The 12211-nt window shown below is 41.3% G+C and overlaps 1 protein-coding gene across 3 annotated transcripts in view; it reads right to left on the minus strand.

Moving 5' to 3' along the window:
* Positions 1–6614: 6614 nt before the first annotated feature.
* Positions 6615–12211, minus strand: part of LOC311253730 (uncharacterized protein) — a 34883-nt gene continuing 29286 nt past the window's right edge. For all 3 annotated transcript variants that reach the window (XR_014621845.1, XR_014621846.1, XM_084384212.1), the window contains 3 exons: positions 10934–11589; positions 10289–10417; positions 6615–7662 (listed from right to left, as the gene is read on the minus strand). Coding sequence is in view for 1 of the 3 variants with exons in the window: in XM_084384212.1 (XP_084240338.1) it covers positions 11231–11589 (359 nt within the window). In the remaining 2 variants the exon portion in view is untranslated. The remainder of the gene's footprint in view (positions 7663–10288; positions 10418–10933; positions 11590–12211) is intronic.

The following is a 12211-nucleotide window of genomic DNA, read 5'->3' on the forward strand; positions in this document are numbered from 1 at the left end:
CATCCTCCATTTATCTCTGACTGTTGGAGCCATTTTGTATATTACACATAAGGTGATAAATAATTTAGATTTGTTGGATTTATTCTGATTTTGTATATTTGAGGTTATAAGAGTGCCTATTAGTTAATAACAACTGCGCTCTTCTTATTGGCTGAGATGTGCGTAACGTGATGCGTGCGTACTTTGGTTCAGTGATGATTATGGAGGCGAGGAGAGCACACTAGTTTTTGACCGTGCTAATGATTATTGCCTGATTTTGGATTGCTACAGTTTTATTTTTTGTTGTAACTTGAATAAAGGTTTCAATAAACCCACGTGAGAAAGAACTGTGGAGTTTTTGTGGCCTAAGACACGCGTCAACTACATGCTCACGCTCCATAATTTTAGTGTGTGTTTAAAAAGTAAAAAGAGATGGAGTCACACTTACACTGACCAATGGGTGTGTTTGTGGATACTTCACTCAAGTACATTGTCAGACAAAAGTCCTGCCCCCCACAGTACTTCACACAGCTGTTTGCTTTGAACAGAAAAACCGGTTCCTACAGTAGCTCTCCTCACACTTTTCAGTTCATAAGTGAAGAAATTTCGTCGTGTTTCATGTAATAAATTTCACATGTAAGGGGAGCTGAACATACAGCCTCCATTCAGAACTCCAAGACACATGTGCCAGATGCACAGAGGCATGCGTAAAACACAGATTGAGACCACTTCATGATGTTTAGTTATTTTTTTTAGTTCATTTTCGTTTCTTTTGGATTTTTGTGCGTATTACTGAGCTGTTTTGGTCCATGTTTGTAAGCCTTTTTTCCCCTGGATTATATTTTCTAAAGTTGCAACAATATAGTAATATAATATATATTGTTTTCGTTTCATTTCGTTAAGTATAAATCAATCAATCCATTTTCTTTGAAACTATGAGATTGTAGAGCACCTAAAAACCAAAGCACCAGTTCACTGTAGCGATTTTCATACACACACCCAGTCTCGCTTTCAATAAAACACACTCGCATTCTATTACAATCGGTGAAATATATGAAAACACAATTTAAAAAATGACAGTTTTTTGTTTGGGTAAGCTTCATATTTAAAAGCGCAATGTTCAGCTGTCAGAAATTAAAAGCAGCCTCCTCTTGTTATATTTGCAGCAACACTGTTGCTTCAGGCTGTGATCAGCTTTTTTGTATCGCTCATAGCCTACTTTCCATTAAAACAACCTGCTGCTCTTGGCTGAAATCAGCCCGTTGTGGCTCCATTCTACGATTAAAGTAGTATCAACAAAGTCACTGTTAACAAAATTAACATCTAATCTGTCCCTTCAAATTGTGTGTTTGGAGCAGCTGCAGACAGATGTGCATTAATGCTCCGCTCGTGAGTCCAGCTGCATCGGGTCCAGGCTGCTGGCACGACCGAAGCAGCTTAGAGACTGTTTAAACGAGCGATCGTGGGCTATAAGTGGATTGTTACATTCACGAGAACTTGCAGAAAATAGATATGAGACAATTTGCTAAAACTTGGAGCCAGACCCGGCCAGGCTACAGGAGAGATCAAAAATATGGAGGGGGACAGGACCCCCATGAGAACCACTGATCCTGTTGAACGTAACCACTGTGAAACAATAAAAAACAACATTGATCTGATTTACCGGCGTAGCGCTCCCTCTCTCCATTCACTCTCTAGCTCTCTCGACCACAGCTGCAAATTAAGTAGCCTATGGCCTATGAACAGCGCCACTCTCCATTGCAGCTATGTTGTGGTCAAATGTGGAATTATCCCCAAATCTTTTGAGCTGCATTTCAGTATGATGCTTCCACCTAGTGGCTACAATGTGACCTACAATTTCACGCAACGCGTGAATCACGCTTTCCGTGAGGGAAACCTCTATTTGAAACTAGTACCAACTGTAGGTAGTAAGCTACAAACCTACGAGCAAATAGAACGGAAATGGACATATTCATCCAATAGTGTGCAACCAAAAAGTGATTTATTAAAATTCAAAGTTATTAAAAATGCAACAGATCTCGAATGACAACAACTGCGGTTGTTGTGAACCCAAGCTCTGCCGTGCATCATAACATGACAAGAGGCCGGCTGGAGATAAGCTCTTTGAATACATTCATTGGTTAATAATGTATACAGACGTGAAGGGTGGCCAGTAAAATCGATTATAAAAAAATAGTCGAAAAAAGTCAAATTTGCAAATAAGAGGTTTTTGTCTGACAGCAACAATATCAGTAATAATTCATGTGTAGGATATTAAATCAGTACAAAACAGTAATAATATAAATTGGATAAGACACTGAATAGTAAACCTCCACTTAATGCAATGATTTATAACAATAATAATTCATTTGTAAGATATGTAATCAATTAAAAACTGTAATAATTACTATCAGGCATGACAACGTGATGATGCATAGATTTCAGCTTCTTAAATGATACACAATTCTGTTTTGTTCTCTCTTTTAGTAGTTCCAGTGCCAAGAAAAGGCGTGTAGATGACTTTGTTGTCAGAAGAGGCACATGAACCCCTCCAATGGCTCAAGTCTTGACAGAAAGCATCGTCAACATGATAGTCAATGACATCAAATCAAATCAAATTTTATTTGTATAGCCCAAATTCACAAATCACAGTTGCCTCAGAGGGCTTTACAATCTGTACAGAGACGACACCCTCTGTCCTTCGACCCTCGATTCGAGTGAGGAAAAACTTGCCCCAAAAAAAAGGCCCTTTTAACAGGGAAAAAAAAAATGCGGAAGAAACCTCAGGGAGAGCCACAGAGGAGGGATCCCTCTCCCAGGACGGACAGACGTGCAATAGATGTCGCATGTACAGAGCAGATCAACGAGATCACAATGTATTCAATTATAAGCGATGGTTGACAGGAGTGAAAGTACATTAAGATGTATTACAGCAATAATAATGAAATACACATGGAAATGTGATTACTAGTGATAACAGTAGTAGTGATTAATGGTAAGGATGGTATGTAGTAATGCATTACAATAATAGTAGTGGAACGTATGTAACAGAGATGTGACTAATATTAGAGACAGTAGTGGTGGGTGTCAGGCAGGGTCATGGCAGTAGGCGCATCCACGATCAGGCAGGGCCATAGCAGTAGGCGCATCCACGATCAGGCAGGGCCATAGCAGTGGGCGCATCCACGATCCACGACCCGGGCGCGGCCAGGATCCATGGGAGCCTGTAGGACTAGAAAGCACAAGGACTCCGGGGAAGAAGTAAGTCAGTGACATGCAGAGATGGGGCATGTATACAGGCATAATGTATACAGATGGAGAGGAGAGGAGAGGGGAGGAGAGAGAAGCTCAGTGTGTCATTGTCCCCCAGACTAGGCCTATAGCAGCATAACTAAGAGCTGGTCCAAGACAGGCCTGGGCCTGTCCTGGCCCAGCCCTAACTATAAGCTCTTATCGAAGAGGAAGGTCTTAAGTCTATTCTTAAAGGTAGAGAGGGTGTCCGCCTCCCGGACCAAAACAGGAAGATGGTTCCACAGAAGAGGAGCTTGATAACTGAAGGCTCTGGCTCCCATTCTACTTTTGGAGACTTTAAGAACTACAAGTAATCCTGCGTTCTGGGAGCGTAATGCTCTAGTTGGGTGATAGGGTAGTATGAGCTCCTGGAGATATGATGGTGCCTGACCATTAACAGCTTTGTAAGTGAGGAGAAGGATTTTAAACTCTATTCTTGATTTTACAGGGAGCCAGTGCAGAGAGGCCAATACAGGAGTAATATGATCTCTTTTCTTAGTTCCTGTCAGTACACGTGCTGCAGCATTCTGGACCAGCTGGAGACTCTTTAGAGACTTGTTAGGGCAGCCTGATAATAGAGAATTACAATAGTCCAGCCTGGACGTAACAAATGCATGGACTAGCTTTTCTGCGTCTTTTTGAGACAGGATGGGCCTGATTTTTGCAATGTTACTTAGATGAAAAAATGCAGACCTTGAAATTTGTTTTATGTGGGAGTTGAAGGACATATCTTGATCAAAGATAACTCCCAGATTCCTGACGGTGGTGCTGGAGGCCAAGTTAATGCCATCCAAACTCGCTATATCATTAGATAATGCATCTCTAAGGTGTTTAGGACCAAGTACTATAACTTCGGTTTTATCTGAGTTTAACAGCAGAAAATTGCAGGTCATCCAGGTCTTAATGTCCTTGAGACATGCATGGAGGTTAGTAAGCTGATTAGTTTCATTTGGCTTTATTGATAGGTATAACTGTGTATCATCTGCATAACAATGAAAGTTTATGGAGTGTTTCCGAATTATATTTCCTAGAGGGAGCGTATATAAGGTGAATAGTATGGGTCCAAGCACGGAGCCTTGAGGAACACCATGACTAACCTTGGTATACAGGGATGACTCATCATTAACATGTACAAACTGAAATCGATCCGATAAATGGGACATAAACCAGTTTAATGCGGGTCCTTTAATGCCAATTAAGTGTTCCAGTCTCTGTAGTAGAATGTGATGATCAATGGTATCAAATGCAGCACTAAGATCTAGTAAGACCAGGACAGAGACAAGTCATTCGTCAGAAGCGATGAGGAGGTCATTTGTAACTTTCACCAGTGCCGTCTCTGTGCTATGATGTGCTCTAAAACCTGATTGAAAATCCTCATATAAACTATTTTTATGAAGAAAGTCACATAGCTGGTTGGCGACCGCTTTCTCAAGGATCTTGGAGAGGAAAGGGAGGTTGGATATAGGTCTATAGTTGGCTAAAGCTTCTGGGTCAAGATTAGGCTTTTTAAGGAGCGGTCTAATTACAGCTAGTTTAAAGGATTGTGGTACGTATCCTGTTAATAGAGACAGGTTGATCATTTCTAGTAGAGATGTGCTAATTAAAGGTAAAGTTTCTTTCAGCAACCTAGTTGGGATGGGGTCTAGGAGACAAGTTGTTGGTCTAGATGAAGAAACCATCGAAGTTAGTTGGTGGAGGTCGATGGGAGAGAAGCAGTCTAAATATAAGTCAGAATTTACAACTGTTTCTGAGGTTCCTGTGTTTAAAGATACAATAGTGCCAGTTGAGGGCAAGCGATGATGGATTTTGTCTCTAATAGTTAAAATTTTATCATTAAAGAAGCTCATGAAGTCATTACTACTGAGCGTTGTAGGAATACATGGTTCAGTAGAGCTGTGACTTTCTGTCAGCCTGGCTACAGTGCTGAAAAGAAACCTGGTGTTGTTTTTGTTTTCCTCTATTAATGACGAGTAATAGCTTGCTCTGGCATTGCGGAGGGCCTTCCTATATATTTTAAGGCTATCTTTCCAGGCTAAGCGGGATTCTTCCAAGTTGGTGGAACGCCATTTCCTTTCAAATTTCCGTGATGTTTGCTTCAATTTGCGGGTATCCGAGTTATACCAGGGTGCTAACCTCCTGTGCTTTATAGGTTTCCTTTTCAGGGGGGCAATAGAGTCCAGTGTTGTTCGCAATGAGCCTGCAGTGCTATCAACAAGATGATCGATTTGTGAGGAACTGAGGTTAGCGGAGGAGTCCTCTATTATATTAAGACATGGCATTGAATTTAGTGCCAGCGGTATAATTTCCTTAAATTTAGCTACAGCACTATCAGATAGACATCTAGTGAAGGAGTTTTTGCCTAATGGTGTGTAGTCCAGTAATAGAACTTCAAAAGTTATTAAGTGATGGTCTGATAAAAGAGGATTCTGTGGAGAAACTGTTAGATTTTCAATCTCGATACCATAAGCTAGAACAAGGTCAAGGGTGTGGTCAAAACAGTGAGTTGGTTTATGTACACACTGAGAGAAGCCAATGGAGTCTAATAATGAGATAAATGCAGTACTAAGGCTATCATTAACGGCATCCACATGAATATTAAAATCACCTACAATAATTACTTTATCTGATTTGAGGACTATACTTGATAAAAACTCAGAGAATTCAGATAAAAACTCTGAGTAAGGACCAGGTGCTCGATACACTACAACAAATAGAACTGGTTGTAAAGTTTTCCACGTTGGATGTGAAAGACTCAGAACAAGGCTTTCAAATGAGTTATAATTTAATTTAGGTTTAGGAATGATTGACAGACTTAAGTCATAAATAGCTGCAACACCACCTCCTCGGCCGGAGCCTCGAGGAATGTGAGTATTAATATGACTGGGTGGAGTGGATTCATTCAGGCTGACATATTCTTCAGGATGCAGCCAAGTTTCAGTAAGACAGAATAAATCAATATTACAGTCTGAAATTAAGTCATTTACTAGTACAGCTTTCGATGACAGGGATCTGATATTTAGGAGTCCGCATTTAATTCTCGTCTTGTTTTGAGATTGCAGAGTTGCTGTTAATTTTTATTAGATTTTCATGCACAACTCCTCTTCTGTGGACTTTTGATTTGATTAATTTAATTAATTTAGGTGGTCGGGGGGCAGACACAGTCTCAATGGAGCAACTGATCTAATGGAAGCTCAGAGAAGCGTGTAAGACTGCAGCTCTGCCTCCTGGTCTCAACTCTGGGTTGTCAGGCTGGTTGTTGGCTAATGAAATGGGTTAAACTTCTAGAGATGAGAGCCGCTCCGTCCAAAGTGGGATGGATGCCGTCTCTCCTGATGAGACCAGGTTTTCCCCAGAAAGTCCGCCAATTATCAACAAAGCCCACATCGTTTGCTGGACACCACCTTGACAGCCAGCGGTTGAATGATGACATGCGGCTGAACATGTCATCACTGGTTAGGTTTGGCAGGGGCCCGGAGAAAACTACGGAGTCCGACATTGTTTTGGCATAGCTACACACCGACTCAACATTAATCTATCTTATAGACGTCCTTAAATCAACTAAGAGCAAGATTGCCCTGACAGCTGATGCCTGGACCAGTATTGCCACAGAGGCATATTTTGGCATCACTTGTCACTTTAAGTGATGACTGGGAACTCACTAGCTTCTGCCTCACCACCATGCCACTGGAAGAACGACACACTGGAGTTAACATTGCTGCATGGATTGAGTATGCCATGGCAAGGTTTGAGGTCCCTGCTAGCAAGATTGTGGCTGTTGTCCATGACAATGGCTCCAATGTTGACACAGTGCTGGCTGCAAACATTTTGAAAGAAAAGCATGGGTGGAATTCAGTCCGCTGTGCAGGCCACACTTGGCCACAATAGGTGATCGGTCATGCTCTGAAACATCCTCAGATCACTAAAACACTAGGAGCAGCGAGGTGTCTTGTAGAGCACTTCAAAAGAAGTGAACTAGCCTCAAGCAAGCTGAAGACCAAATAGAAACAAATGGGAATCCCAGAGAAGAAATTTATCCAAGATGTCTCTACTAGGTGGAATAGCACCTTTTACATGGTGACTCGTCTGCTAGAACAGAGATGGCCGCTGACTGCAACATTGTCTAACCCAAACAGTAACACAGAAAGGGAAACAGCATCTCGACCTGAAACCAGACCAGTCGGCCTTGCTTGAGGAACTGGCAAAAGCTCTTCAGGCCTTTGAAAGTGCCACTGTCTACCTGAGTGGTGAAACCTATGCTACCGCCTCTGCCCTGCCTCCTCTGGTCAGAGGGCTTCAGAAGTCCACTCAGACCACCTATGATACAGCTTCTGTTTCTGGCATTCCAGGCAGCTGCTTCACAGGAGACAACTGCACGCTGGTCCAGAGAAGTCACTGTCAAAGATGACAACACAAACACACAGATCATTGCAGCTGCACTGGACCCGCGTTTTCAGAAACTGAACACTGAACCTGGTGTCAGAAATTTCAAAGTAAAGTCCAATCTCTTGCCTTACAGTCCATGCAAGAAGAAACTGCAAAGAGGCAGTGTGCCAGTGAGAATGAGGAAGCCATTACATGTGCTAAGAGAACTTCAAATGGGTCTCTTGATTCACTGTTTGGATGTGACTCCTCAACAGATACTGACAGTGAGACTGCTGAACAGGATGCTCACAACCAAGCTATCACCAACGAGGCAAGATTTATGTGTTTAAATAAGAACAGTTCTTATTAATTAACATTTAACATCAACTGTAACATGCCATACTTTTTCACAAGCCTAATTTTCATCTGTTGTCCCATTGCAGGTACTGATGTACTTTAATCCCCTATCTTGGTGGAAGTCAAATGAAGCAAAATATCCAAGTCTTGCATCATTAGCCTGGTCATTCTTGTGCATTCCTGCCACTTCTACTCCTTCTGAGCGACTGTTCTCAGCTGCTGGGAACATAACCTCCAAGAAGAGAGCCAGCCTCACACCTGAGTATGTTGATATGCTCACATTCCTGCATTGCAATTTGAAGAATTTGTGAATTATACAGTCATTTGTACTGGATTTTTTTTAATTTTATTTACATTTACTAGTTTTATTTGAAATTTTGGACTTGGCAGCACTATTTCAAAAAGGTATAGTTATAGTATAGTAAAGTTATTTGTACATTATGTTTTTGTTATCACAACTTGCACTTTAATGTATTATTTTGTCAATTTATGTTTCATTAAAATAACAATTTAAAAATGCAGTTGTTTCAAAATATTATGTTTTCAAATACATGTTTCATGGGTTTTTAATTTGCTCTGAGAATATGAGGTAAAGTCGAAAATAATTGTGACTAATCGAAAAAATAATCGTTAGATTAGTCGACAACCAAAATAATCGTTAGTTGCAGCCCTAGTGTTGGCCTTGTATGGCTATTTCCTGGGTTAAAATCCCAGGTGGCGTTGTTGACGACACACACTACACATACACACGCTCACACAAACACACACTCAGACCCGCTCTCGCCACAGTGGCATTAGCATTAGCATCTAGCTGCTCAGGTGATGGCTGGGGCCTGTCGCAGCCTGTTTTAGAAGCATCATTTCTCCCTCGGCCTGCCATCATAGAGTGTCCGCAAGTAAAAAAATAAGTTTACCTATAGTAAAAGGCTGCAGTATTAAGGCTTAAAGCTGGCAGAAAAAATACAAAAGTGTAATATAAAAGTGTAAAAAAAAAAAAATATCATTCCAGCGGAGCCTCTGTGAAACGTGTCTTACATCTTCCTCGTTCCACCAGGGGTCCCCCCCACTGTTGAAATTTAACCGCCGCTGCTAAGGAGAGGAGAGGAGGAGAGGGGAGAGTGCATAGAGGGCTGTGTTTTACCTCAGACATTTATTCTATTAATTATTTTGCATTATGGACGTTTCTGAAGGGGCTATGCCCATAATGAGTCTTAGTGTGATCAGCACTCTACAGAAAATATCAGTTGAACAGGCGGTGCTTCAATCTGGTCCAGGACACATGTGCTTACACAGTGCTAAAAGAATGTGGTCACGTGTGGCCAAGACCACCACTGACTGCGGTCTGAGTCATAAAATCCTAAGGCATTCACACCTGTACTTGGAGCTGTCCACTTATGAACAGGCGCTCACAACAAATAATACCAGGCCTGACCAGCTTGTTTGTTTTAGTGCTGCATCACTAGACTAACAAGAAGCTTCTTTCCACAGGCTGTGAGACTCGATTCATCCTCAGCACTCCACCATGAAAAATAGTTTCCATTTTATGACTAATCTAACCAGATAACAGAAATTCTGACCCGATGACCGGCATTAAGAATGATTACAATAACGTAAAGGTAGGATTTTGTAATATTTTGTTTAGGACAGCAACCGATGGTTATTTTCATGCTGGTTGTTTTCTCCATTAATCCTTTGATCGGTAAAAATATTGAGAACTGTGGTCACAGTAAGCCAGAGGCCCAAGTGACATCTTCACAATGTCCAGTCCAAACCTGAACATTATAAATACAATGAAATGATTTAAAGGAAACGCAGCAAATGTCATACCAGCTGTAAAGCGGCAACCACATGATTTTACTGGAAAAATAACTGAAACCACTATCAAAATTGTTATCAATTAATTTTCTGTCAATCAACTGATTAATCAAATATAAGCAATATATGTAAAAACTGATGAATACTTGAATTTATAACAAACCATATTGTATAAGCCCTTCATTTTTGTGCAAAAAAATAATAATTTCCAGTGTAACTGGTAATAACTATAGCTGTCAGATAAATGTAGTGGAGTAAAAAGTGCAATATTTGCTTCTAAGATGTAGTAAAGTGGAACTTTAAAAGTAATATGAAAAGAAAAGGCTAAATTTAAGTACAAGTATCTCAAATTTGTAATTAAATACATTACTTGACTAAATGTACTAGGGTGCCACCAGACTGAGGCGTGCGTTTTTTAAATTTATTTTACACACCCAGATCTACTTATGTTACTCCAAATAAATGAAAATGTTTCAAAATTCACTTTTGGAAGAAGGTTTCCTGGCACCGACTCCAGATGCTCCATCCTCTGCTGATGGTTGTTTGCGTCTCTTGTGTGTTGGTGGGATGTTATCCCCCTCATCAGCTGCAATAGTTTACTCTGCTGATGGTTCTATGAAATACAAAATATTCAGTCAGACATGTGAGAATGACCACAATTACGGCTGGATGGTACAGCAAAAAATTATCCACAGGCAGGTTTAAGGTGGGTCACAGAGGTGGTTCTTTATTCCTCCACCTCAGCAAACAGCATAACACATCAGTACCACCTCCCCCAGGTTGTTAAAATGGCCCCCATTTATAGGGTGTCACAGCTAATGACCCTGGAAGATTCCATCCACAGGGATCCACTGCCTATCAACATGTTTAACCCACCATTTTTATTCCTATATTTACACCACCTTATCAGTAACAAATACACACCCTCATTTGCCTCCCCTAACAACAAAAATACACATCCCACTTTGTCTTTTTTCCTGGGGGAAGCCTTTTGCCTGCACACCCTGAAGACAAACACTGGTGAGTAAACAATACACTTGACTTCTTCACTGCATGCACTTATTGAGCAACACAATACACATTCTTAGCTTAGCTCCTTGTTGAAGGAATTAACACATTTAATATGCACCTTTAACCCTCTGTCCCGCTGCTCTAGGTGGAGCTGCGTGGCCCACACATCACCCACCTGTAAAACCAAGACCCGACCAAGGACAATAAACGTTCAATAAATACGATAAACATATCCATACAAATGTGCAAAAAACAGTGTTAAAATGTATTGTGCAAATCTCCAATAAAGTGCTGTTGCTCCTCTGCATATGTAGTCACACTCAGTCCATAGTGCGTGGTGCCATGTGTGCAAAGCCTGGTGACGATGTGCTCTTCGTCAGATTTCCTCCTCCCTCTCCCCAAAGAGAACAGTACCTCATTCCTCTGACATTCTGGACAGACAGTCCGCCACCACATTTGACTTCCCTGACCTGTAGTGCACCGTGAAGTCATAGGGCTGCAGGGCCAGGTACCACCTAGCGATGTGCATGTTGGCATCCCTCATGCGATAAAGCCACTGCAAAGACCGATGATCAGTTTCCAGGAAGAAGTGCCGCCCCAGCAGATAATATCTGAGGGTGTCGATGGCCCACTTCATCGCCAAGCACTCCTTTTCCACTGTAGAGTACCTTTGTCTCTCTGTCCAGCAGCTTCCGACTCTCCTTCCACCACCACCTCCTCTCCTTCCACCTCCTGCAGAAACACTGCTCCCAGGCCCACTCCAAAAGTGTCCGTCTGAATGAATGAATGAATGAATGAATGAATGAATGAATGAATCTTTTATTGTCATTATACTGGGTGTACAATGAAACTTTGTTAGACTATTCTCGGTAAAAGACAATTAGTTAGACAATATAAAACATATATTAAAAAAAATTAAAAAACATAAAAGGCACACATGGAGATCAACAGAACAAGACAAGAGCAGCAGTATATATAAAATACAATGTCTGTGCAGCAGAAAGGTATCAGTGCAGCTTCAAATAATGATAATAATAATAATAATAATAATAATAAGTGATAGCAGCAGCATGTATAACATGCGTGTGTATAACAGTGACTGTTATGATAGAAGTGGGATGATGTAGGCAACAGCTCTGGGGTAGAAGCTGTTTCTTAGTCTGTTTGTTTTGGTTCTGATTGTCCTGAACCTTCTGCCAGATGGTAACAGCTCAAACATGGAGTGACCGGGTGTGGGGTGTCTCTAAGGATGCTGAGGGCTTTCTTGTTGAGCCTTTTTGTGTAAATGGTGTCCAGTTCGGGGAGCTTCAACCTGATGACGCGCTGAGCCACCTTCACCACACGATAGAGACTGTAGCGTTCCGCGGCTGTACAGCTGGCGTACCACACTGTGGCG

This window comes from Pagrus pagrus (assembly GCF_965226575.1).
Source record: "Pagrus pagrus genome assembly, contig: HAP1_SCAFFOLD_39, whole genome shotgun sequence".
Lineage (NCBI taxonomy): Eukaryota > Metazoa > Chordata > Actinopteri > Spariformes > Sparidae > Pagrus > Pagrus pagrus.